This window comes from Lichtheimia ornata (genome assembly GCF_029851405.1).
Source record: "Lichtheimia ornata isolate CBS 291.66 chromosome Unknown scaffold00024, whole genome shotgun sequence".
NCBI lineage: Eukaryota > Fungi > Mucoromycota > Mucoromycetes > Mucorales > Lichtheimiaceae > Lichtheimia > Lichtheimia ornata.
Window position 1 is genome coordinate 252,109 of NW_026695344.1, and position 27,394 is coordinate 279,502.

At 43.8% G+C, this 27,394-nt stretch overlaps 9 protein-coding genes across 9 annotated transcripts; 4 read left to right on the forward strand and 5 right to left on the reverse strand.

Moving 5' to 3' along the window:
- Positions 1-267: 267 nt before the first annotated feature.
- O0I10_005827 (ribosomal protein S2) lies at positions 268-1,207 on the forward strand (the record flags this gene model as incomplete). Its single annotated transcript, XM_058485864.1, has 3 exons — positions 268-316; positions 366-434; positions 507-1,207. 3 exons carry the CDS (start codon positions 268-270, stop codon positions 1,205-1,207), a joined length of 819 nt encoding a protein of 272 aa, XP_058343387.1.
- Positions 1,208-1,547: 340 nt separating this feature from the next.
- Positions 1,548-3,749, reverse strand: O0I10_005828 (uncharacterized protein; the record flags this gene model as incomplete). The annotated part of the gene is made up of 11 exons (XM_058485865.1): positions 1,548-1,713; positions 1,766-1,797; positions 1,856-1,985; positions 2,049-2,146; positions 2,208-2,263; positions 2,329-2,411; positions 2,472-2,806; positions 2,873-3,271; positions 3,344-3,498; positions 3,562-3,661; positions 3,714-3,749. The coding sequence occupies 11 exons, from the start codon at positions 3,747-3,749 to the stop codon at positions 1,548-1,550; spliced, it is 1,590 nt and encodes a 529-aa protein (XP_058343388.1).
- A 225-nt stretch (positions 3,750-3,974) lies between these two features.
- O0I10_005829 (uncharacterized protein) lies at positions 3,975-6,043 on the reverse strand (the record flags this gene model as incomplete). Its single annotated transcript, XM_058485866.1, has 11 exons — positions 3,975-4,140; positions 4,202-4,233; positions 4,294-4,423; positions 4,480-4,577; positions 4,629-4,684; positions 4,746-4,831; positions 4,893-5,218; positions 5,285-5,566; positions 5,623-5,765; positions 5,823-5,937; positions 6,002-6,043. 11 exons carry the CDS (start codon positions 6,041-6,043, stop codon positions 3,975-3,977), a joined length of 1,476 nt encoding a protein of 491 aa, XP_058343389.1.
- Positions 6,044-7,693: 1,650 nt separating this feature from the next.
- Positions 7,694-9,826, forward strand: O0I10_005830 (uncharacterized protein; the record flags this gene model as incomplete). The annotated part of the gene is made up of 2 exons (XM_058485867.1): positions 7,694-8,293; positions 8,360-9,826. The coding sequence occupies 2 exons, from the start codon at positions 7,694-7,696 to the stop codon at positions 9,824-9,826; spliced, it is 2,067 nt and encodes a 688-aa protein (XP_058343390.1).
- Positions 9,827-10,176: 350 nt separating this feature from the next.
- Positions 10,177-13,291, reverse strand: O0I10_005831 (transitional endoplasmic reticulum ATPase; the record flags this gene model as incomplete). Its single annotated transcript, XM_058485868.1, has 9 exons — positions 10,177-10,393; positions 10,466-10,836; positions 10,895-11,110; positions 11,174-11,443; positions 11,505-11,918; positions 11,981-12,400; positions 12,498-12,763; positions 12,825-13,096; positions 13,260-13,291. The coding sequence occupies 9 exons, from the start codon at positions 13,289-13,291 to the stop codon at positions 10,177-10,179; spliced, it is 2,478 nt and encodes an 825-aa protein (XP_058343391.1).
- Positions 13,292-16,244: 2,953 nt separating this feature from the next.
- O0I10_005832 (uncharacterized protein) lies at positions 16,245-17,103 on the reverse strand (the record flags this gene model as incomplete). The annotated part of the gene is made up of 4 exons (XM_058485869.1): positions 16,245-16,439; positions 16,513-16,755; positions 16,822-16,999; positions 17,066-17,103. 4 exons carry the CDS (start codon positions 17,101-17,103, stop codon positions 16,245-16,247), a joined length of 654 nt encoding a protein of 217 aa, XP_058343392.1.
- Positions 17,104-17,587: 484 nt separating this feature from the next.
- O0I10_005833 (uncharacterized protein) lies at positions 17,588-20,782 on the forward strand (the record flags this gene model as incomplete). Its single annotated transcript, XM_058485870.1, has 14 exons — positions 17,588-17,758; positions 17,840-18,063; positions 18,119-18,182; positions 18,241-18,456; positions 18,518-18,677; positions 18,736-18,956; positions 19,021-19,128; positions 19,183-19,326; positions 19,398-19,523; positions 19,578-19,682; positions 19,749-19,865; positions 19,933-20,141; positions 20,206-20,416; positions 20,480-20,782. The coding sequence occupies 14 exons, from the start codon at positions 17,588-17,590 to the stop codon at positions 20,780-20,782; spliced, it is 2,379 nt and encodes a 792-aa protein (XP_058343393.1).
- A 222-nt stretch (positions 20,783-21,004) lies between these two features.
- Positions 21,005-21,840, reverse strand: O0I10_005834 (uncharacterized protein; the record flags this gene model as incomplete). The annotated part of the gene is made up of 4 exons (XM_058485871.1): positions 21,005-21,081; positions 21,157-21,342; positions 21,409-21,546; positions 21,654-21,840. The coding sequence occupies 4 exons, from the start codon at positions 21,838-21,840 to the stop codon at positions 21,005-21,007; spliced, it is 588 nt and encodes a 195-aa protein (XP_058343394.1).
- A 3,098-nt stretch (positions 21,841-24,938) lies between these two features.
- On the forward strand, positions 24,939-26,155 carry O0I10_005835 (uncharacterized protein; the record flags this gene model as incomplete). Its single annotated transcript, XM_058485872.1, has 2 exons — positions 24,939-25,950; positions 26,031-26,155. 2 exons carry the CDS (start codon positions 24,939-24,941, stop codon positions 26,153-26,155), a joined length of 1,137 nt encoding a protein of 378 aa, XP_058343395.1.
- Between the last annotated feature and the right edge of the window lie 1,239 nt (positions 26,156-27,394).

Here is a 27,394-nt window from a genome sequence, read left to right on the forward strand (position 1 = left end):
CCAAGGCTACTTTTATTATCTTTCTTGAAAGTAATACTATAATTATAAAATCAAGGTTCTTTGTGTATATCTATATACTGCATTGCATTGAATTCGATTATAGGATTATGATAAAATGAATGTTGTAAAGGATCAAAGTGAAGGGAATCATGCTTGAATGGATTGGATGATGGTGGCTTGTGAATCCCCGCATATGGCCCTGGATGGGCAGGGCATTTTTGTTATCTAGCAGCTTCAGCTTTGTCCGCTCACGTACGATACAACACCATGGCATCACGCAGCCTCCTACGCAGAATCGCTCAACAACCATCGCCAGGTATGTCGTTTACCATTCACCTAGCAACAGTGATTGACCGTAAATGTAGTTGCTGCTTGTACTCGTGTCTTTTCCACCGCACGTCCTCTTCGACAGGAAGCTGCACCTAGCGACCTCGGTAAGCATTACAGCCTACTTCCTCAACTCCAATCAGACGTCCATTGTGATGCTTACTATTATCTATCATCAGTTCCTCCACCCACAAGCGAAGTGAAGAAGCCCATTTGGCGATCGGTTGCCGAGTCAGCAGGACCCGTGACACCATACAACCTGTCAATTGGTCGTCTTTTGGCAGCTGGTTTGCATCTTGGTCACTCGACAGCTCTTTGGGAACCAGCCACATTGCCCTTCATCTTCGGTACTCGTCAAGGTATCAGCATTATCAACTTGGAGCATACACTTGTCTATTTGCGTCGTGCATGCAATGTAGCACGTGAAGTCGCTTATCGTGGTGGCAGCATTTTGTTTGTTGGTACTCGACCCGGTTTCCAAGATTTGACGATTGATGCAGCACGACGATGTGAAGGATACCATGTGTCTTCAAAGTGGATTCCTGGTACGCTCACTAATGCACAACAAGTGCTTGGTCGCCATGCACCTCCGGATCCAGAAAACCCAGGTCGTATTCCAAAGACATTCAAGCCGGATCTTATCGTCTTGCTCAACCCTCTCGAAAACCGTATCGCTATCTCAGAGGCACAACTCAACATGATCCCTGTCATCGCCATCACTGATACTGATTATGATCCTCGCCTTGTCACTTATCCCATCCCTGCCAATGACGACTCTATTCGTGGTGTCGAGCTTATTGCAAAGGTCATCTCCACTGCCGCAAATGATGGTGTCTTGCGACGTAAACAGCTTCTTGATAAACGCAGCAGACAACACTAAATTGACATACGAGACATCCTAATCCTTATCACACCATATCTCATTCGACCCAATTCTCTTTCATCATCCCATCCATACACGCACATATCATCTTCCCGTGTTCGTACATACACAATCTTAAATAAAAAAACATAGATGATTTTATATAATCCAACCCATTGTCTAACGTAAGGGATGTCATGGATCCTTCCAAAGTGCATACACGTACCTCTCGCTCTATATCAAATACAGCCAATTACTATGGACATCCACCGGGTTCGTTTACTATTATACAATACAATCAGATTATTACTAATCTTGGGTATCATAATGTGCATTGGTGGGTGAGTGGGATTCAAAACTAATCAAAATGGAAAACTGTATCTCGCAAGCGGAATTGTCGATTGTTGGCAATTGTCATGTATGATTTCATCCCAATGTTAAGATAAAGGTCTGGTTTCTCAGGGTTCGCTGATAAGATGTGATCAATCATATCCTTCAAGGCAAGAATGTAATCCTCTTCTGGCCTATGGCATATTGTTAGTACTAGCCCTTCCTATTATTGCTAGTAATGATTACCTGATGGGTATCAAGTTGGGAAACATGGCCTTCTATATTTGCAAAGGCATGAGATATACAAGACAACCTCCTCATTTGCTAATTGCTTACCGCCTCCTCGCCGTATACTTGCAACTGCATCCGCCGACTATGATTGTCTTGCAAAAGAAAGGCTGACATCAGGGTGTATTCATGGATTGATTGGTGACATTGGCTGCAGAGGTCAGCATCAGGTTCCTCGCTGAAAAAGCTCTTGTGTGAGTGCGATAGAGAAAAGTTATCCATGTGCAAAATCCCTACTTACATCCACTCGCATTTGGGACACCATTTTTTGATCCAACTTTGTAAATTTCGCGGCTTGACATCCAGCACAGCAGCATGAACAGTGTATTCCTTCTCGACCTATCATGCATTGTGTATCATTAGGCACCCCACATTTTGTGATTTGAAAGATTACCCTCACCTGGTTGTCATCCAATATCTGCTCCACAGTAAAGATTGAAGTGTTACCACCAACCACTAGTGGAAAAGTACGATCGTTATAAAAAGAACTTCCTCTCCTTCCCTATGACAATTGTAGCTACCTGTATGGACATTTTGTGTGTGTACATCCTTGGTTTCCTCGACAATCGGAGGCATCACCTCTTTCCAAAATGTATCCTCTCGTCTAAGATAATCATGTAAGCTGGTTGCCATGTACTTGGAGGTGGTGAATGAAATACTCAACTGCATGATACGTTTAACTCTATCATCGTCGTGTACGTTGTTGATCTTTTTGACTTTGGGTGCCTTTTTTCCAGAAGTGCGATCGCCTCTCACTGCCAATTCCATATAGCCCAGCTTACTTCGCTTGATGTGAGCGTTATGCAGCTCGATGTAGTCACCATTCTCAATATCACGACCGGCTGTAGCGTTCTCATCCCATAATGAAGCTTGGATCAAAAGCTCACTAGGGATCAAATCTTGACTTTGGTAATAGTTGGCCATAGGAAACTTGTTGGGCGTATAATCCGTAAGGATCAACTGCAGCAAATTGCTCTTCTGTAGCTGGGATGCTACGACCTAAGCAAAGGAGACAAGAGGTTACAGTTAACCATCATTATCCATAAATGACATCTTTTGTTATACCTTGCCAACGTATCCACAAAACTTGTTGATCTCCATTTCCTCCGTTGTCTTGAAAGCAGGGAAGTAGTTGGTAGGTGTTGGCGGGGTGATATTGCTAGGTGTTGGAGGGTGGATGATATTGCTTGGTGCTGGAGGGGTGATAATGCTAGGTGTTGGAGGGGTGATATTGCTTGGTGCTGATGGGGTGATGTTGCTAGGTGTTGGTGGATGGATGCTTTCGGGGGAGGGCATAGACCATGCCTTCAGGGTCTTGGCAACAGCAACATCCTTGTCGTTTAACTCGAGAGACATCTTGGGAGTCACCCTTGGCTGCAACGTCTCACCGTCAAGGTAACACCACTTTGATGACTTGGTAAATTTATTTGTGGTCAGCATCATGTATCCGACATTCTTTGTCACCTAGCAACGCTATGTCAATATTCATCATCCTCTCCCTCTCTCTCCCTCCCTCCTTCCTACCCATACACATACTTGGACATCATGCACCATGAAAATGTCGCCAACTTTGGCATCCTCAGCTATGGCTTCTCTGTCCTTGTGGAACAGTGTAATGCCCACTCCCCTCTTGTATTTGGAAAGCGTCCAAGATGGATCACGCAACCGGAACGACTGAGACATGTTACCACCTATAATAGCAATTGGAATGTTAGTAGGTAACACCATGCTGTTGTTTCTTTCAATGAGCTTACGCTGAGTGCGCTTGATCGATCCGAGCTCGTCAATGACACCATAGATCGTGCCCGAATTGAGAGTTGCTTTTGTCTCGTCAAAGACAGTGACATTAAGTTCCTGAGCATTTGTGTGTCAGCGTGTCATGGTTGTCATGGTTGTCGTTAGGTACCTTGAGTTCTTTGATAAATGAATCGTGCTTTGACATTTGCATAAAAGGAAAGAGCGCGTTGCTGGGTAAAGCATCCTTCATCAGGATTTAGAAATGTCTTTGATATACACCTTACATGATGATATCAGCATTAGGCTGTAATCCGATAATCATATCTTGTATAATGATAATGAACCTTATCCCGTTTATTCCATCCAACAAGAGATGTCTTATATAATTATGCAGCATAGTCGTTCATATTTTGATTGGGTATCTTGGTGTTTAGTCGAAATGGAAAATTGTGCTACATAGTCGAAACCGGCGTTCGTTGTCAACTGTGATGTATGATTTGATCCCAAAGTCGAATGCGATTTCTGGCCTTATGGAGTTGGTAGATAAGATGCGATCAACGTTTTCACGCAGGGCCTCAATGTATTCATCATCGGGTCTATCGTAGCCTACCACTTAGCAAAAGTATCATACCATCCCTCGTTGCTATGGTTACTTGCCTGATGTCTTTCAAGTTCTCAAACATGACTTTCTATAAGGCGTATACACTTATTAGGATCGCATCGACTTGATTAGGATAGCTCGCTCTTACCGGTTCCTCGCCATAGATATGTAATTGTAGTCGTCGATTTTCATGATCTTGTACAAGGAACGAGAACATCAAGGTGTATTCATTGATTGTCTGGTGGCATTGACTACATGCAACGGCGTCCACATCTTCACTAAGAAGTTCATTGTATGTTAGCGAAAAGCCATTCCAATGTGTGACATCTCTTACATCCATTCACATGCAGGGCACCACTTTTTCATCCAATCTCTCAAATTCCTCGGCTTGACATCCAGCACAGCAGCACGCGTGGTATAGACATTTTCCATCTATAGAGGAAAGTTAAAAACAGGCATCATTGTAATATCTTGTCTACTTGCATTGTTGTCATTTAATATGTGTTCAAGTGTGGCGTGAGGAGCTTTAAGTTCGACCGCTATGTTAAACAACATTAGCATCCTTGCCATACAATCAATATCCCAAGTAGCTTCCAATACCTGTCCAAGTGTCTTCCATGGTAATCTCAGGTTGCGAGTGATCCGCTGCCGGATGCCTTTGTGATCGCTCAAATTCCTTTTTCCTCCTATTGATACAAACGTCAATCCTCAAATGAATATTTGGACATACATCTTGATCGAGGTTACCTTTTGATCTCTACCACAGCCTCATCATTTTCATTGTCTACCTTGAAGACTTTGCGAGATTGACTCTCTGGTGAGTGTCCAGGTCGCACCACTATCTCTTGATAATAGCCCATCTTTCGTTTAGCATTACGGAGTCGCAGAAAATCACCGTATTCCAGATCAGGACATTCATGTGCATCCTTGTCCCAGAGTGTACATTGGATAAGTAACTTGGGGCTGATGGAACCCACACGTTCTTCTCCCTTCATTGGTATAACATTGGGCGTGTAATCGGTGAGAATCATTTCCACACGCTTATTATCAAAGCTTCGACGAAAAGAAACAACCTGAGGGTAAGATGATGTATCAGCACATCGCACTCTTCTTCCTTCCTTCCCAAAAAGAATACTAACCATGCCCACATAATTGAAATAGGTGACGTTTTCATTGATTTGTTCGGTCGTTAGTTGCTGATGAGATCCACGCTGCTTTGGTATAGCTGGCATAGTTGGGACGATGCTGTGGTGCCAGTCGCGTAGAATCTTTGCAATACGATGGTGGTCATCAGATAACTCGAATGGCATATCTTTAACGACACGAGGTTGTAAATTGCTGGCATCGATCGCACACCAAGATGAGACCTTCTTCTCTTTGCCCTGAACGACCGCTTGTCGTTTCCCATGGAATTCATTCATCTGCATAATACATCAGAGAATCACGTCATTTGATCTTTGATCTCATAGGCTCGTACCCGTGCACCTCGAACAATAAGGATATCACCATAATGGAGTTGTTCCAACAGAGCTGTAGATGATTTATGGAATAGCAGCGTAGTGATGGCTTCGTTTGTGCCCGTAGTAGTAGGATCAACCAAAGTAATGCTTTGATAAAAGTCTATGTATAATAAACAATCACTATCCCACATTGCCTAACACAATTGACGCAACGTACCTTGGCCTCCCCTTCTCGATTGACAAATCGAGTTGTAGCCCTCGACGATGCCAAACAAGTCTGCATTGGGATTGCGTGAATTCCACTGATCTTGTAATGTTGTGACTCCAAGAGCCTGGGTATATGCAACACGTTGTTAATATGGCTGTTGTTGGACGTCCCATGATACGTATCCGTACTTTTAGCTCGTCTGTAACGGCACAAGAGTTTTGAGGAGACATAAATGTAATGTGGATAAAGAAAGAGAGCTATCGTGTTGCCGAAATTGAAAATCAATGCGTAAATCGCGCAATCAACGCGTGAGCTTGGTGTCCGTGGCCTAATCGAGTTGTAATGTGACACCATCCTTTTAATGATATCGCATAAAACAATGAGCTATTCGGTACGTGCATTAGCGTCGGCGTTGATGAGGCCATCAACTGGGTACTTTATTGGATGCCCACAAGACCTAGATCTCGATGATTGAACACTGGTGGGATGATCCATGTCGCTATAATATGGCAGCAAGAGAGCAGCAATGGGCATGTGGTGTTGCATAATTAGGCTCAAAAAGGTTGACGACATGTGACAGCAAGATGAGATAACACGCTTGCCTCACTCCTTGATCTTTATGTAGTATTCCATGCACATCCGAGATAGGATCGACGACCTGCTTATTGGATCACCCCCACATTGCCTTTTCCTTGGATCTATTTGCTTATTGCTATTATCCCCGTTTCACATGCCGCATGTCGTTGACAAGAAGAATGCTACAGAGTACATACATGTTGTTGTTATTGCACATCTATGGCGATGATGTTTATATGTAATTTGAGTGAGGAGGAGGGGGGTAGTGATCAAATGTGGAAAGCAAGAACCGAAGAAAAAGCTGAAACATAAAGATGTTTCTATAAGCAGGAGGTGGCAAGTTACACATCCAGGGTATGTGCACCTTTTTCTTTTGGTTCATGGTGAGTGATGAAAACCTTGTCGGTTGCACAACACCAACTCTGTCGCATAAAGTGGCGCTTCATAGGTTGAAAAATATCGTTTCCGTCCCGAGTCTTCCGATGGATTATTATTAGCGATAAAGAAGAATACTATTAGAGAATGAACTCCAAGGATAGCTACGAGCTCATAACACAATGATGCGATTGGCGTCAAAGACATGTCAGGTGCGTTAGAACCTTGTGATCACAAGATGGGCGGCATTGTATGGATTGGGGTGTTCGGGGGTAATGGGCGAATTTTAGGGGGGCGTCATCGACCGTGATTGAAGAATCATATAGCGGGAAATGAGAAAGGAAGAGAAAGAGAAAGGTTAAGCTGCGCGTTGATCTCATTGTTTTTGGCACAATGTTTACCTCGCTTCCAAACTAGGACACACATGATGATGAGGAAGTGCTTTTCATACACACGGAACAAAGACTGACAATTGGATGATGCATCCTGCAGCTCGTTGATGACCACGCGGAAAAGGTACCTACCACGCCGCTGTACCTTGTTCATCCCCCGCTTGGGTTCATTGTCCATAGCGTATTTTATTGTCTTGTTTGTTTTTGGATTATAAAGAGCTGTCAGTGCAGATGATTTCTTTGTGTTAGCAAAGTGGGCTGTGTACGTGTGTGTGCAATGAGTGTGGTTGGGGGTGGGGAGGGGAAAGAAAGAAGACATGTTGGATGGGTGGTTGCACTGAAAAAACGCCAAGTGCTACTTGAAGGAGCATCCGTGTGGAGCACATTTTATTCATGGTAAGTCGAGTGCAAGTAGATAAAGTGCTAAAGCTAGCGAGTGCCTATATATATATGCGTCCTTTCTTCTCATCCACCCCCACTTGCAGCTTTTCTTTCTTTTTCTCACACATCTTTTCATTCATGGCTTCAAACCAAAACATGGCTGCTGCACAACAACAAGCACAGGCACTCACTTTTCAACTGGTTCAACCACCTACTTCATCTGTATCATCACCAGCTACTCCTCAAAGTCAAACGACATCAAGTCAACGTGAACGACGTGCATCAAGAGATCGTGCTAGCAGTGCTCAATCTTCGTGTATGGGTGTGATTTCTTCTTTTGCCATCATCCAAGAGACACCAAAGAAGACTACTAGCAAGCCAAAGTTACACAATACAATGGCAACATCAATCGACGCTCATTTGGGTGATGAACAACAACATCAACAACAACAGCCGCAACAAAATCAAAGACCAAAGGCATCCGAGCTGAGGTTCAAGATTGAATCAGTGGGCACACATTTGGAAGAAGACGATGATCTTGATACATGTCCCGCTCGTACTCGCGCAGCTTGGCCTCGTGAAATCACTCCATGGTGGACACCTACACATCGCTATGAAAAGCCGCCGTATTCGTATGCTACGCTCATTGCTCACGCCATCTTGTCAAGCAAGGATGGTCGTCTGACTCTTAGTGACATTTACAAGTGGATATCGGAACACTATCCGTACTATGTGCCAGGTCAACATGGTTGGCAGGTAACGTGCATCATCATCCCCCATTTTCTTTTTTGCATATTTGTACTTATATATACCCTCTCTTAGAATTCAATTCGTCACAACCTATCGCTTAACAAGAAATGGTTCTTGAAACTCGATCGACGTCCTACTCAAGCCAATCCTGGTAAAGGTTGCTATTGGACATTGGTTGCTGGTACAGAGCAATACTTTATCGATCAGCTTACACAAGCCGGTGGTCACAGCCGCAAGCACCATGATATTGGTTTAACTGCTGAGTTGTCAATCGGCAATCACCGAAGAGGATCTTGTTATTATGGACGCAACAATAATGGCAACAACAACAACAATCGATCTGATGACTCGTCCTCAAGCGGTTCCACTGCAGTGCATCATGGTAACATGCTGATCACGCGCCCTGAAGACTATGAAGCACCGAAAAAGACTCCGGCTCCACTTGGGATGTATACCACCTTCCGTATGGCTGATATGGATGACAAGTCAAAGTCTAAACGTGAGAATGGCTCTCTTCACAAGCAACGCACAAACAAGAAGCGACGTCCTCAACAACAACGTAACAACACTGAATCCGGCTATGATAGTGGTGTGGATGTTAGCAGCAAGTACGTTCAAAAAGCCAAGGCAAAACAAAAGCAACAGCAACAACCACCACAACAACAACAACCACAACAGCAACAGCAGCAACAACCATCACCTTCGACAACGATCGATGACATTCTTGGTGGTGGTGATTATAGCTGGCAAGACAACCTCTTGGACGTGGCTGTGCCATTTGCCAACCTTGATATCAATGACTCCTCCTTTTTGTCTTATTTGCCCCAAGGATATGATGCCAATAACGTACAAGACCAACAAGAACCATGGGTGCTGCCAACAACATCAAGCGATTGGTTTCAAGGAACAATGTCAACACCTGCTTACATGTTTAATACACCATTGTTGGATCATGGCATCGACTCTAATACCAGCCAAGCATGGAACCCCACAACATCACAAGAAGTGTGGTCTAGCAACGAATTCTTATCATCCGTTTCGGCACCTGCTATTGATGACATTCAACCATCTCTCTCTTATCCAACACTCTTGGCTTCTCGTTACGAGCCTCCTCAGCAAGAATCCACACCCATGATGCCCTTGAATGATCAACAACAGCAATTGCAGCAGCATCATGAATCCTATGACCAAGACACCAAGGTCGAAGATTGTCTCAAAAAAGTGCTTTCCTATCAGCAATGTCTTCAACAACATCAGCAGCAATTTGACAGCAATAATGATATCGTTGCAAGCACCTCATGTACCCAAGCAACATCATTGTATTCCAATCAAGTGCTCAAATCCGAACCCATTGTGATCAACCTTGATGACGAGGAGGTTACAACAAAGTATCTCCATTTTGAGGAAGATCAAGCCGATGCCGACGACGAAGACGATGATGATGAGGAGGAGAATGTCCCTTCCACAAATCCTTGTAATGATACCCCAACGTCTGTGCTCGAAGAGTATGGATCCATGTCTGCCCTTTTGTTTGCCTAATCCATCATTTGTTTTGTTTACTTCAGTTTTCATCCACTCTCCCCCCAAACATGTCACATTATCTCCCTTTGGTCATGAATAATAAAAAAACAATCATACAACTATAGAAATGTGCCTCGATACATGTGCCTCGTTGACGAATCCTTCTTCCCAACCCAAACATGGTAATCCCAAAACAAACGGTCATATCTTTCTTCATCAAAAAACAACCTTGTTGATTGCGTTATAGTGTGCGAATTGTAAAATTATGCAACTGTAAAAAGAGGAAACGACGGGTAAAGAAAAAAAGAGAAATTGAAAGGAGATATGGGAAAGTGGAGGACTTTTGATGATTGTCTTTGGGTCTTTTTTTACGCATACAAGTCGTCATCACCACCTTCTTGGCCAAAGCTGCTTTCACCACCGCCAGTTTCCATGGGTTGGTTGCTACCGCTACCGCTCTCAGGGAACTTGAAGGTACCAAAGCCACGCTGTTGTTGCATGTTTTGTGCAAACATCTCGTAACGACGAATATCAGCATCACTCACTGATCGGCGAGCAAAGCGCATTGCCTCTTCAAAGTGTGCCCTGGAAGAAGAAAAAACATAGACGTAAGTCATACCTTGACTCCATCATCAGCTTATATATAAAGATACTTACTTGGTGATATATGAAATAACCTCTTCATCATCGTCTTCCTCCATACCAACATCCTCACCAGCTTCTTGTCTAGCTTGACGCTCCTTCTCCTTGGCAATATCACGCTCAATATCTTCACGAATAGCAAGCTTGGCTGCTCGTTGGCAAATTTCAGAAAGATCAGCACCAGAGAAGCCGGCAGTGTTCTTGGCAATGTAAGTAAGGTCGACCTCTGGGGAAACAGGCGATTTGCGGAGTTGTGCTTGAAGAATGTTAAGACGAGAGCTCTCATCAGGCAAAGGAATGTAGATGAGTTGATCCAAACGACCAGGACGCAAGAGGGCAGGATCAATTTGATCAGGACGGTTGGTAGCACCAATAACGAAGACGTTCTAATATTTACGATCAGCATGCTGTTCACATACATGTAAAGAATAAACATTTTCATACCTTCTTTGCGTTCATACCATCCATTTCGGTCAAGATTTGATTGAGCACACGATCACCAGCACCGCCAGCATCACCCATGGATCCACCACGAGCCTTGGCAATGGAATCCAATTCATCAAAGAACATCACACAAGGAGCAGCAGCACGTGCCTTGTCAAAGACATCACGAACGTTGGCTTCTGATTCACCGAACCACATGGTCAACAATTCGGGACCCTAAAATGAAAGGTCAATCAATGCATTGTAAAATCACACATACACACACACACACGCACATACCTTGATGGAGATAAAGTTGGCTTGACATTCGTTGGCAATAGCCTTGGCAAGCATGGTCTTACCAGTACCAGGAGGACCATAGAAAAGAACACCCTTGGATGGGCTCATACCAAACTTCAAGAACTTCTCAGGATGCTCAACAGGGTATTGAACGGTTTCTTGCAATTCGAGCTTGACGTTATCCAAACCACCAATATCGTTCCAGTTGACAGTAGGCACCTCGACCACGGTTTCACGCAAAGCAGATGGGTTGGAAACACCAAGAGCATACTAAAATAAAAATGATTAATAAATTCATCATGAAAAGAGGATATGCATCATGATCACTTACTCTAAAGTTCTCCATGGTAACAGCCAAGCTATCCAAGATCTCAGCGTCAATGGTTTCCTCTTCCAAGTCAATGAGATCCATCTTTTCACGGATTTGTTGCATAGCGGCTTCAGAGCAAAGGGATGCCATATCAGCACCAACGTAACCGTGAGTCTCGGCAGCAATTTGTTCAAGATCGACTTCGTCATCAAGCTTCATGTTCTTGGTGTGGATGCGGAGAATCTCAAGACGACCAGTAGGATCGGGAATGCCAATATCGACTTCACGATCGAAACGACCGAAACGACGCAAGGCAGGATCAATGGAGTTGGGGCGGTTGGTGGCTGCAATAACAACAACGTTTGAGCGAGCCTTCATGCCATCCATAAGCGTCAAAAGCTGAGACACCACACGACGTTCGACTTCACCGTTGGTCTATAATTCTTTGTGTGTGAGAAAACGTATTGATCCCATCACTATAACTTGACTCGTTTTACCTTCTCACGCTTGGGAGCAATAGCATCAATTTCATCAATGAAAATGATAGCAGGGGCATTCTTCTCAGCTTCTTCAAAGGCCTTACGCAAGTTGCTTTCAGATTCACCAGCCATCTTGGACATGATTTCAGGACCATTGATCAAAAAGAAGAAAGCACCGGTTTCATTGGCAACGGCACGAGCGATCAAGGTTTTACCAGTACCAGGAGGACCATACATGAGGATACCACGAGGAGGCTTGATACCAATGGACTTGAAGAGTTGAGGATGACGTAAGGGCAATTCGACCAATTCACGGATTTGGGCCATTTGCTTGCGGCAACCACCAATGTCATCATAGCCGACTTCGTTCAAGCTTTGTTCCTCATCCTCACGCTTAATGGGTTCACCTTCACAGTGGATGACGGTATCTTGTGCAACCTACAATCATCACAATAGACGCGTCAGCTATCTATCTCCTTTCCTCTTTGTGTATGTCTCTTGCTCTCTTTGTTCCCTCATAAGATGGTACACTTACAATACAGTAATCTGCAGGATCGGTTTCCACAACCTTGAATTCCACAGCACGCATACCACCACGAACAAGGAAAAGATCACCCTTACGAACAGGACGGTAGGCTTCCAAGAAGTAAGGCTTGAGGTAAGTATCAAAGAGATTGCCGGTCAAGCCCTCGACGGTATCATCAATAGGAAGAACGTGGATACGCTTGCCATACTTGATATCAGGGCAAGGATGGATGCTGACAATGTCGCCAAGACGAATGCGAAGGTTGTTGCGAACAACTAGATATGATCCACGTCTATTAATCACTGTGCCATATTCCATAACAAGAGAAACACCTACCCTTGTTGACGCGTGCCTTGTTATCCTCGACATCGTCATCTGCCAAGACGATCAGCACGGTGTCTCTTCTCTTCTTTCCCTTGACCAAGACGGTGTCGCCTCTGAAGAGCTGGAGAGCTTCCATGGTAGCGTTGGACAAGGTGATTACAGAGTTGTCGTCATTGGTTGCATCATCCACGATAAGCTTGTTGGGCGCGTTCTTGCGACGAAGAATGGCGGTGGCAGGGTCATGATTGGGATCCACTTCCTGGCCATCGATACCAGCGTTGGGACTAGAATAGAATGTTAGTATCTTGTATTGAAGAGGGCGTAATGGCAGTGTCCCTTGAGATTGGCACCTATTGTTCCTTTCCCCCACCCAATCCCTTTACGCGTTTCCCTCCCTCTTGACTAGGCAGAATGGCAACCCAAAGAATAAAGGAAATGTCAACTTACAGAAGCTTAGATTTATGTTCGTCTGAAGACATATTGAAAGAGTTGAAAAAGACCTGTTGCGAGCTGCAGGAAGGGAATTCTCTTATATGCGATCACAGGCCACGTAAGATGTGTCCGGCGTGCGGCTAGCGGAGATTTACAAATACGTCATTAGCCCATTGGTGCTTTTGTCAGCTGTCCGCAGCCAGCCTTTCATTATAATACGTGTTGCTTCGAGAGTATGCTAGATCCTGCTCATTGCTCAATTCGGCATGTAAACAGGGATATATTTGTAAGGGGACCTAATGCATCATGGAAATCCTTTTGCACACACATGCATTAATAACCGAAATTCATCATCACATACATCTGCCGCCACAACACCAAACTCATCATATCCAATTACTTGAATTTGGATGCTTTGCCTTTTATTGACATCACTACTACCGTTGTCCACCAAGGAGCTTCATATTGTTGACTCAATGAAAAGGTGCCGTATGTTAGATGATAATCGAGCATTGTATCATGCATGAATTTGTTGCGTGTAGTCCGCCATCGACGTGATGTAGTACATACCAAGGATGAGTACACCACCTATGGGCCAATACATAAAGCCATGTGGTTAATCGCCTAATGTCAATGCATATTGGTTTAATGTATAATGCAAGATCAGAATCCTCCTATACGCCCACCACATATTTAAATTGGGTGTGATCTCCTCCGTAGAAAGATCCGGATTGTCAACTATGTTCCAGAGGCTACATACACCTTTTGCTGTTTCGATTGGCATGGCATATCGCTGTTGATCGTTATTCTTGGTTGGTGAGAAATGATGCATACTGTATCGGTAACTGGAATTCAATGGAGGATCATGGTCAACCTCACTCTTCATTGTATCATAAAAGACGTATACTTCGTACATGACCGATAACGGAACGAATTTATTCCATCTACCCTATCATTTACAAGCAAGAAGGGAATACGCTAGCTAAGTGGAAGAGGATTCAACAATGACTCTAGCTACTTCCCCATCATGTCGTTATCGTTTGCATCATCTTGCTGCACCAAGGACAGGCCACTTGGAAAAGATCCAATGCCACCACTTACCCAATGACTTGACGGCTTGTATGTACCAAAGAAATCCCCTGCCCCCCTTGGGCGATGATCACCCTTGTGTGTCAGGAGCTCCATTACACATCCTCTTCTCCACATTGCCTAACAAATGGATTGTACCAAGAGTTGGCAGGCTAGTGCCATTGAGGTCCCTCTTGAAGTGGTCATCGCGGCAACCCCTTTGAAGGCTTTGCACAGCAAGTAGGTTAAAGCCGAAGAGCAGAACAAAAGTCCCTGGCACCCTCCACAAGGAAAGGTGGTTGACTACAAATCCCACATGCAACCATATACTTGAAAAAGCACAAGCACACAGGAAATGGAACCGATGGCACCTCAAGCGGGGGGAGATGAAACACCAGTGCAGAGAACAAGAATGCCAAACGTACCCCTCATCCACCAAGCATAACGTGAGAGAGCTCTGGGTGCAAGAGAACCACAAGGATAGCTTCCTTTGACAAGCTGAGGAAAAGTCACTTGTTTGGCCAGGAGAAGATACACATTGATTGTCCTTATGGGCCCCACCCTATGACCCGATTGAACCGACACGAATCCGTTTCCCCTTCGATGATCCAGTCTCACGCTTCCCAGTTGGACCAAGCTTGTTGACGATCTCGAATAGGCCAAAAGACCACTTGCGATCATATGCGCCGCAACTACTGCGTGAAGCCATAGCCATACGTGCATCTTGCCGCTGGGGGGATACCAGAACGATACTGGGGCGAGGGAGTGTCCTTGGAACAATACGAAGCCAAAAGGTGGAAGATTCAATAACATGCAATCCCCATAGCCAACTTTTCCCAGTCAATGGTCCTGTAGTCTAAAGTAGACAATGAGTGAGAGATTACCATAATAGAACAAGCCCAACATACCTCTTGAGATGCCAATTGTAAACAGGTTCCAAATAAAGAGCACCCTATTGCCACCCAATGCAACCAAGTGAAACAACGTAGTTGTACCGATCCTTCACTCTAACTCACCTGCTTACACCTCCCACAAGTAGTCAACATTGACAATGGCCTTGAACGGTCTTGATCAAGGGAAATCAGGTTGGTTTTGGTTGAGATCAACCGTTGCCATGGCCACCCAACGCTGCTGTTATGAGACGCGTGTAAACCCCGTCACACTTTTTACAGCCAAGCCATTTTTAAAGCACGTGATAGTCGTTGCCATGGATAGTAGCAAACAGTTTAAGGCATTGTAGGTATGTAACTTTTGAGTAGGTGCATCTTCCAGGAGCTGAAACAAGAGCATGTGGTCTGTGCACGGCTACTTTTTGTTTCCGAAGACAGGAGTACGTCCACTTTGACTTCCCGAAGATTGTTTGGTGTCACATTGTTCCTCTGGTTAGCTCGTTGTTTCATTTTAAAATGCTCGTTGCTATAGCAAAGGTAGTCCACAAATTGCGAGCTATCAGCCTTTTCCTCAAGATTGGCACCATTGTTCATTCTATGACATGTGAACGATTGTCCTGCTCCAGCTCATCATTTCCATCATTAAACTCTCTTGATCCGAGGGGATTTGACTGAGCTATACGGTCACGCAAAGGTATATACATCCATTGAAGCAGGTAGAGTGTGCATACTTTATGGTGGGAAATCCCGTACCGGTCCGATTCATCACCTTGGGTATCCTCATCTCGAACTTGAAAATTGGGCAGACGATGCTTTCGGATATGCTGGTCATCTTTGTTCAAATAAAAACAACACAATTCATTATGAACGAAGCGAGAAATGGTGCAGCTAGCTGTATGTTCAATCACGGGTAATACATAAAAGACGCGGCATGTCAATGCACAATGAAATTACATCCCCCAAAAGAAGGTGTTCAATGTTATTCCAAAGTCCCATAATAGAATTCAGAATATAGATTATTATGTATATGTGGTATTGGTATCTAAACCGTAGGGATGTTTTCTTGATTATCAGCTATAGATTGGTGTGCTCTCTTGCGTAGAAAGATCCTGGTTGTCAATGGTGCGGAGCTTACACCTTCTGATTTTTCGTTCGGTAAAGCGTATCGCTGTTGCTCATGATATTCTTGGTTGGTAATGAACAGCGCGTATCGGTAGAGTGTGATCACCAACATCAACTATGATACGTGGTAAAGTTGAAGGATTTGTCAATAAGATCCAACAACGCAAGCATTTTACGATTTCACTTACATCGAGTATAACAAAAGGTCCCATCATGCATACAAAGACAAGGATAAAAAGGTAAAAGAATAAGGGTGAATTACAAAACTCTTCCACGCTTTCGGTATCAGTAGGAGAATGCCTGTTTGCGAATTGTTCTTTGCAAATATCTCCCACAGTAGTTGTCATGAAATCATAAAGCAGTTCTCCGGTGTGATAGATGAACATAGCTAACTCGTATAGGGCACTTATCCGAATATAGTTTGCTTTGCGCTACATGACCATAAATCATTGTAAGCACCAAGGTTCATTGTCGACATAACATCTTTTGTTGCTTACCTTCCATGCTCCCATAAAGCCAAGAATCAACATCGCAAGGCAGACGAACGGCATGATGCGGAGAGTAGAAAATTGAAAGTCTCCATTGTTAAAAGCAACCCGGGCTCTGTTTAGATTGGCAAACAAAGAAAAGATATTGACAATGATATTAGCGACTATTTGCAGCAAGGATGCAGTCCTTAAGGCACAAAGAAAATTAGTATCATTGATATCATCATCAACATTGTTAGATTGATTTACTCACCTCAAGCTAAAACAACAACAGCAGGTAGGGTTGACCATTTGATATCGTATATGCTATTTCACGATGGTATCAGAAGAAGGAAGAAGCTGCTTATATAGACAAATACACACGTTGAAAAAGGAAAAGGAAAAGAAAGCGGCGCTTCTTAATTGCTGTTTGCGCAGCAAACTCGTGGCACCAGCGGAGACGCATTCAATGTATCTGGGTTACGCATAGACGGGACATTGGTTACATGCTTAGCATATGATGAGTAGTGTTTCAACAGAGTGGGCGATCAGGGTAATGTTATATTATGTGCTATTGTTGCTGTAAATCATGGATTGTATCCAAAATGAAGAATGAACCATTAAAGTAGAAATGGGATAATGAAGGTACATTGTCGATTGATTCAAGTGGTCTGTGGGGGGTAACGTTCATTATTGCACTGACCATAAAATCGGGACTTGGATTTGTGCGCATTGAAAATAGCAAGTGCAGAATGTCATTGCACACCCGAAGCTCTTCCTTCCACCTTGCACCACCATGGACGACGAATACACACATGCCAGTAACTTGTTCGAAGCGATTCCCCACATTTCAAGAGAAGTTGACGACACACTCTATGAAAAGGTGTTTTCTTTCCTCAATGGCGTTATCAGCAAAAGCACTCTGCAACAGCTCGAATCGTTGAATGCTCTTGACGTTTTGAACCAGGTTCGCTCATAGATCGACATGATCGCATCGATATACGACTTCTCACGTGCATTTCTCTGCCTTTGATGTATGCATAAAAAGACTTGCGAACAGCCTGAACAAGATTATCGCGTGCGTGCTCTATGCTTTCGGTTACTGGGCAGCATTGTATCACACAATCCGATCGTGTTTCAAGCGTTGCAAACCACGTATTCGAGGACATTGGATCTTATCATGGAGGGATTGCATGCTGAAGAACCAGCTATGCGATGTGCAAGTTTGGAGATATGCCGTTCTTTTTTATCATGCGAACCAGCCCTGGAATGGTAAGCAACATGGCAAAGGACCACACCAAAGCAGGGATTAACGATGCATGATTAGGATCATCAATCATAAAGCAGTAACGGATGGCATTCAACAAGGATTTACGGATACGAGTCTTTATGTAAGTGTAAAAGTAGAATGGGTATGAAAGGCATGGATCTCTGATTGGATGTGTCTAGGTTGTGGCAGAGAGTTGCAGGACGTTTCGATTGGTGATTGAGAAGCACGGCTCATCAAGATTATATCAGACGCTCAACCCCACATCACAAATCAAGAACATCATCAGGCAAAGGGACAAGAATGTGAGACTCTTATTATCCGCACTCGAATTTTGCTGGGTAATGGTGGATTCAAAATCAAAGGCTGCTTTGGATTATATGCTTCATGAACGATTGGTAGGTTGGGAGTGAAAATGAACATGGGATACACGATGTCTAATCATCCTATCTCATATAGCTAAGCGATTTATTGCCATTGATCCACGTGACCAATCGTATAGCCTTACTCAAGACTTTGGAGATCTTAACGGTGATCTTTGAATGGGTCCCTTCTCCTTTGTCGCTATTGCTGGAAGACGAGCCGGTGGATCTTGAGGGTGATTCAGACATAAAGAAAGGTACATGTGAAGATCACTCGCCATACTTACTTGCTCACACACAATCACTCTCAAACAGCTTACGAGTATATGGTGGGTGAATCTGCAAGGATGACAGAAGGTCCTGCCAAGCTCACCAACGTCCTTACTTCTGTGTCTCTGAAAGAAGCAACCCTTCCCTTGCTCACAAGATTTGCAAGTGCTGGATCACCACAAGTCAACACCTTACATCAAGAAATGCTTGATTTGCTTAACGCCTGTACATCACCTTCATTATCATCCTCAGCAAACAATCAAACGGTACGGCCCACCTGTTATGACATGGAGATAAAGATGGTTTACTCACAATCTTAATTGATGCTAGACGTTATTACTCAACAATGTCAGGACACTTCATTCCCGCAAAAGTATCATCCAAGTGATTTTGCGGATATTGAACACCTTGGTATCCAAGTTTCCTGGTATATCCATGGTATGTGTTGGTGTATATAAAGCATTGAGCTATGGCTTATACCGAAAGATATAGAGCACAACCCTTGATGCTGTCGAAGGCGTTCTTGAAAAAAGCGAACTGTCATCGGATCAACGTGTTCTCAAGCTGGCATTGAAGCTTATCCTTACGCTCTTTCACAATTTTGCCAATGCTGATTCGGTGGATATTGTTTCAAAGGTAAAGGGTTCAATGATTGTGATAGGGCATTTCAACTTCTAATACGTTTAGGTTTTCTTCCTCGATATTAGACAATGCGAAAGCTGTTGTGGTTGCTTAATGAAAAGATCATGGGCGGTCGAAGCGCAGCACTCGTCTTGGAAACGTTTCAAGAGCTCATGGCCCATGACAAGCTGGGGACACTAATGATGGACAAGGTAATGGTATACGATGTTTAAGGATGACATGACCTAATACAAAGAGCGGATTAGGCAGTTGCAGGATCCTTTATTATGGCACTTGAACTCATGTTGGTGAATCAAGAATGGGATGTACGAGATTCGGCTATTGAATTCATCGGGAATCTGTTCAAGCCAGTGAGTACATGGATTTGGGTACTTGCAATGCAAGCCTTGTAGCTTACATGTGGACTTTTTACTTAGCCACGATCCGAATTCAAGATGGCATTTGCTTTGGAGCACAAGTTACCCTTTATGGTTTTACGATGCATCAATGACAAAGAACCTTATGTGAGAGCAACGGCGCTGGACGTGTTGCAGGTAAATCCAAGGGGATGGATTGTGGTTGGCCAGCCTACCTTCTCAAGCTAACTTTGACCTTGCAAAGAATTTCATGCGGAGTAAAGATGGATGGTATTTTATTCAGCAGCATCAACGAATTCGTGAAGTGGCATCACAACTACCACGATTTTTATACGACACGGAGGCATTTGTACGTCGAGCAGCTTTGGATGCCATTTGTTGCCTTGTGAGCAATCGATCTTGCGAAGGAATGACAATCGAATCCACGTCGTCTACAGAGCAAACATCTCTCAAGTGAGTGTTAGGATGGGCATATTATAAGCGATGCTGACATTGTTTCCTTTTCCTTTCATAAAAGCCCTATCATTGTTTCCAAACTAATGGACGACCCCGATTCGGATGTGATCATGCGTATGTTGCAAGTACTTTATGCATTTTGGAAACTGCATTTGCATGAAAACGCACAGCAAAAGCGCACTCGTACCGAAGATGATGATGATGCTGCCATGGCAACCGAGCCCGAGTCTGTATTTTTCATGATCAAAGGCGATCACTGGATCATTGAAGCGGTATGTTGAGTAGGATAAAAGGGAATATAGGTAAACACGGATTGACGTATGACATAAACATAGACAAAAGATACCCAACGTCGAGTGCGAGCTCAAGCATATGATGTCATACAACATATCTTGCGGGATTATCCCCATGTTTCCATGCAGAAAGGCGAACACAAACGAGCATTCGATGAGACCCCCAGCAAAGAACAAGAGTTTATCAATGCACTTGGCCTATTGGATATGGAAAAATTGCAAGGTGCACTTGATCCCGAACACATCTTCCAAGAGGCACTCGATATCAATGCTGCCATGATGACAATGTCACTTGATCCCAAAAATCCCGATGATGACCGCAACATCCTGGATTGTTACAATTGATTGATGAGCATAGCATTCATGCAAGAGTTTTCTGATTTGAGTGTTTGTTTAAATACAATTTCCTATGTATAATATTTGGACCTGCCATTAAGACCATGTGATAGCGGGGATTAACCTGCTGAAGGGAAATAATAGGATAACGGTGGGGGGATAAAGGGGAAGGTCATTGTGTGTGTGTGTGTACGTGGTGTGCGAGTTGAAAATATAGGATATGGAGTGCATTTACTGCTCCTTGCCCTCCTTCTTAGCAGCCTCCATACGACGCTTCTTGATCATGGTGTTCAAGTAGGTGCCAACGACTATAGATACAAAGTTAACATTTTGCTCCCATCATCCATCCATATTCCCATCCATATCCTTATTCGGTCACTTACAAAAGGCGGTCAAGTTGAAGAAAGGCACCCAGGCGAATTGGGGAATGAAGTTTTGAGCAAAGATCATGCTGCAGGGGGAGACGCACCATGAAACCTTTTGCATGGACAAGATGCCGTTCTTCCATGCCTTCTTGACTTCGTCAAAGGAACGAGCACCAGCAAGAATGGTCATGACACTGATGTAGACTATATTCCCACCATCAGTCATCTTTTATCCTTGATACCCGCAATCCCGCTTTTTTGATTACTTACTGGAATTCATGGTAGGGGAGATGATGAAGTTGCTGAAGAGCAATTGACCAATCTTAGCTTGCTTGGCGGGCTTGCCAGCGAGCAACTTGCCCATAATCTCATACAACAAGTGGTTCAAGGGACCAGCAATGAGAAGACCTGGTGGAATATGAATTTAAAGTTAGACATCAATCATTCATTCTACACAATAAATATGCAGCATGGTTGTGTGTGTGTGCGTCCTATGCATTGCATGCCGTACTTACCGTAAGCAGCCATTTGGAACACACGCTTATCGATGCTCTTGCTACCGGACAACTTTTGGGCAGCAGCTTCTTGGTTGGCTGCCAAGATACTGTTGGTGATAGCCTTGGTGCGAAGAGGGTTGGCAGCAAGTTGGGCAAGGTACCAAGCGAGCCATGAGGGCAAAGAAGAAGCTGGAGCAGTCGACATTGTTGTTGTAATGTAGAATGGAAGTAAATGAGAAGTTGAAAAGGAACGCAAATAAAAGGCCGAGGTCCAAGTTTTATCGGTGTGTGGATGTGGTGTCTCGATTAAGGTGCGGCTGTCTGGTATGTGACACTGTTCTGTGTTAGCACTACCCCGTCGAGATATACCTGCTGGGATACAAATAGCCTTTCGCTGTCTCCCAATATACATGCTAATGATGAGTTTTCTCATGAAACCTGCTGCTTCTAAAACATCATTTGTTTCTCGACTATCCTTTTCTTCTATGAAAATGTGATACTTTGTACGTGCAAAGCAACATGTCTATAATCAAGCTTGCCTTTTCTTGCATTACCCACGCAATAATTACACACACACACGTACAAAGGAAAAAGGTGGGGTAAGTTTATACTCAGAATATACCTTGTCTCTCTCTATAGCCGCCGGACCGAACCGGGTCAAACATAAATTGCGAGGCGTCACATATAAGCCATCATTGAATTTGGCAACTTACCTTCTCAGGTACCAAATCCCCACGTTCCTTCAACTACTTTGGAAAGATTATCATTGTTTTTTCACGTAAAGCAAGCAACAAAGGTCGTTGCCATGGAAGTGCTCTTGTAGCATCCACTTACAAATCAACCGGCAAAATTTGGGGATTGCTTACTAAGTGAGAATTAAAAAAGGCCAAGGTAGCCAAGGGAGATCGAATCTATGTCATAGTGCCATTATCCTCTTCCAAGAAAGCATTGAGAAGCTTCCTCGGTTAAACTTGTTTAGTATACATAAAATCGCATGATGCACATGGTGAACGTGTGCTCCAGTGAAAGTATCCCATTGATATTGCTGAGTGTGTAAGAAAAGTCACCCAGTATAACAGGATCATCTATATTTCATTCCCACAGATGACCCGAGTCTTCCAGCATGCTGTATCACGCCTTCTTCATTTAGCTTGTCAATGGTTGTTGCTACCGATAGATTGGAAGACTAGCACTCGTGAAACCGAGATAAAGCCCGGTAATGGGATACGCTCATCGTTTTACTATCTTTGCTTACTACTATTCCACTTGCATAAATCGCTTTATGCCGATACAAGTTGAAGCATCCATCACGTTGAGGATTTTGTTATGACTCATTCAATAGCAAAGAGAAATTTGGGATCCATGAAGCGTTTGCTTTTTGCGTTGAGTTACAAAAGCTGGTGCTGTAGCCTTTGCGTATACAAATCAAACACATTATCAATCCTTCTAATGCAATCATACATGTAAGCTATGCTGCTTCGTGCATAAAAACCTGTGTCACCTTCATTGTTTTGAGGATAAACCACAGCAATGCGGACATCAAGGAGGACGTCTGTGCTTGTATCGTTGGAGATCGAAATCGTGAGCTGCCTTTCGGATATGCAAATGGTTGGCCAGATATGGTGTGGTGGGAATGGGCTTTCCCACAACAACAACAACAAACGCCATACTCCTTGTGAGTATGTACAGCACCATCCAATATCAAGCATCATCCTTTAGTCCAATAAATCGGCCATCTTGTTAAGGGTAGCAACGCTATTGTGATGGGGATTGTATTCTCGGTGTGGATGATCCCTTACATGTACGCATCTCAAAGTGGGGATGGTGGTGACGTAGTCGCCTGCTATCTATTGCTGCAATTCATCCTTCGGATTACCCGTATAGCTGGGTCCATTGAATAAAAAGAAAAAGACATCATTGATTCTTGATGCTGATGTCATTCTCGGCATATCCCTTATGCATCTATGTCATCAAAAAGAGGCTTTTCTTTCAAAATGCTTTTGATCGTCCATCCTTTTTATTCATAAAGGCTTCTTCAACTACTATTGTATCCTTCTTGGTGACTCCTATGCAACGTTCCTATTGGCGACTTAAATGAAAGAGCAAACCCAATTTGTGATACGACGCATCTCCATGGAGATAAAGGCTATGTTGCATGGATACGGCGGAACCAATTAATATTGGGTATTGAGATCGTCATCGTGGCAATAGCAAAGCACCATATTGCATGAAAGCCTGTGTTACGTAATGGTGGTGGGGATGACAGCTGTTGGTCAAATGTATATGTGCATGTGCTTTAGGTGCATATCCATGCTTGTATACAAAGTTTGGGTCCAGCATGTTATGGAGCTACGAGATTGTGATAGTGGTTGTAGCACATAGTAGCTGCAGTAACGAGCAAACATGTGCCAAACATGTGCTGCACCCGATAATGGTCATGACCCAGTGTTGGCGTATTTTCTTCATGGGTCTCTATATGAGCTCTACAAAGTCATCATCAATGAAGGTATGCAATGTTTTGTGCACATGGTATGCTAAGGCATAGTAAAGACAATAAAGAGAGGGTTTATGGAAATTTCCCCTTAATTGCGACATGGACCAACCGCTCGTGCCGTTGGATAAAAATGTGTCAATTTCCTTTCTTGTGCATGCCGTCTCCTTTTATAATGGAGAATGGGCCATCTCTTTTGCCACAGGGCTCTATTTTGCGCGGAAAAGTGTGTGTTAGAGGACATTGATGCTGCATTATCCCGCCACAGTTGAGTTATATTGACGGAGATGTATGTTCTGCTTCACTCGAAAACATATTCTTTACTCGTGGATATTTGCCATAATCGGGACAAGGTTTTGACACATGTGGGTGGGTCGAGGCGATGGGTTAACGAGCATGAAACACGTGCTTCTGTCATACATAAACATCACACAAAGGGAGATGTGCACCGTGGCCATACCTGGAGCTGCATCGTACACTGTCAATAAAATTTGCAAAGTTAAGAGCTGAATAGTAAAAATTGACCTATTGACCATGATCGACAAAATGGGTGCACACGTTTTCTTTATGAGCTTATGTTGCCCCTGATATACAAGTAATGATTATATAAAAGGTTGCAGCTTAATTCAGTGATGATGAGCGGAGGAAATGAGGAGAGAGAGCAAAAAGAGTGAAGATGAGGGGGGAGGATCCGGCCATGTGGCGCTTGGAGATAGCAGCACGTGCTAACGATTTGCGACGCGGAGTCTACACAAACAAAATGCGGGTCTCCTCCATTTTGCAGCGTCTTTTACTCTTTTCTCTTTGTAACTATGCTGCTCACAAACCACTTTCCATCTTCCACTACACCACCACCTCCTCCCCACGCTCGTATTCCTTCTTCAACGGAACTTCATCACCATAACTCATCACCACCGCCACCTGTTGTTGCTAGGGCATCACCTTCTTTACCATCTTCTCGTCGACCTTCACTTGATCCTGCATCAAGGTCTTTGCATCCACTTCCATCATTCCGCCATCATCCTTATTCCCAACCTGACCACCGAGCCGCTGCTGCATCCGATTCTAGGAGAAGCTCATTAGCAAGTATTGTTAGCACAGCAACCAACACAAGTAGTTCACCTTCTTCACCACCAAATCGTCGTCGTTCACCTTCTGTTCAATATCAATATCAATACCGCTCGCCTGAATCTGACCCATTATCCCGTTTCCATGCCAACACACTTCCTCCGCCATCGCAACAATCTCCACCATCACCGTTGCATAACCCAGCTGTTAATAGCAATGGTGTGGAGCCCTGGAGACGAGATTCTCTTCCATCTATATCACAAATCACAAGGTTTAGGGATAATACCAATGACACTGAAATGTCAATGTCATCCACCACAGGGAACAATGAACCCTCTTCTTCCACCTCCTCCTCCAATGCAATGTGGCTCGATGAGCCTGTATCATCTCAACCTCAGCATCCAGCTATAGTATCACCAGCGGATAATATGCGTAGGCATTCTGTTGCCATCACATCAAGTGCACGATACAATCCACGACAAAATGGTGGTGGTGGTGGAGTTGTTACTCCTTCATTACGTCGTTCAAGCCTTGCACGAATGAGACAACCTGATGATGAATCGGAGCAACTCACCACAAGAGAACGAGCGGGATCATCATCCTCTGCATATTCTCGATCACCCGAGTTACGCATTAGCCATAAGCTTGCCGAACGTAAACGACGTAAAGAGATGAATGACCTGTTTGACGAGTTGCGTGATATCCTGCCAGTCGAAAAGGGGCTCAAAACAAGCAAGTGGGAAATTTTGAGTAAAGGTAAACATGAGCATAATAATGCAGGGCCATTTGTTGTTTTCTCACACTCACCTTGGTATACGTGTATATGCCTATCTTAGCCTTGGAGTATATCGCAACGCTGCGTGAACGTGAAACACAATGGACACAAGAAAAGGATCAACTACACCGTGAATTGGCGTCGTTGCAACAGCATCCATCATCATCATCAGCATCCTCGTCATAACTTACGACCATTTACCAACAACTTTAGTCATGTTCATCTTTCTTCTTCCCCCCAACCTTACTTACTTTCAATAGCCATGTGTATAAAATACCTTTCATCCCTCCTTTCATATCATTGCAGGCGTGTGTATACGTGTTTTTTCTTTTTGGGTCAATGGATGATGACGATGGGTGGCAAATCAGTAAGAATGTGTGTGTGCTTGGGTAACCACGTGCACATGTTGCTAGCCTATCGTAAACGCTCCGCGCATCTCGCTTTGTGCATCACCAAAACTCTCATCACACCAAGATGGGTGAGCAACGGCTGAGTCGAAAGCCAAACGAATGGTACTCCCACATGTCTTTTTGTGTCACTCTTTTTTTGGTGGGTAGGATGCATGGATCATTATACACCCTCACCAAATCTGCTTCACATTATGTAATCCTTCACCGCTATCACTGTCAAAGCACACACTGCTATTTGCAAGGGCGGATTAGACCCTGCGTGCAAATCCTCTTTTGCGTTTTTAGGTCTTGTTTCACATAGCGTCGCATTCATTCATATCAACAACGCTTAATAATGCCATTCAATGCAATCGAAAACTTTATTGTGCATCAATGTCAGCATACACACACAGCGGGGGGAAATGTGTTCGTGGGCGGAAGTATAATGTCATTTCAAGCATTAAGCTTATCAAAAAAGAAGGTCATGCCTTACCATGAACGGCACATGAATAGGATGATCGGCAAAACCACCCCGTGAATTCGCTATATCCTCATTCTTTATCTTCCATCACACACCTGTCATTGTTCCCCATGTTTCATTATGACGTGTATTGAATGGGTGGTTGTATCTAGTAAAAGCAAGGAGAATGCTTGTTTATCATGAGGATCCGGTGCGTGTGAGTATGGGTGCAGCATTGAGTTTGATCACCAGTTCCCGATGTTATGGGAGTGGGCTATTACGTAGCTTGTATGCAGGAATAATGTTGAGAACCTGCCATACATGTGTGTGTGTGTGTGTGTGTGTGAAAATCATTCTCATCTTGCATAGATCCCGACAGCCCGCACATATTCCAAACCAACCGTGTGAAGAAAAAAATTACGCTCTGCACATGGATGATGGATTTCATTTCCACGACGCATTAACTTGGTGTTCGTAGCACACAGGATGATGATGGCTCAACTTCTTTTGGGTGCTGATGGAATGCTGGTAACCATGATGATGATGATGCATGCGTACATGCTACTAGTAGAAGCA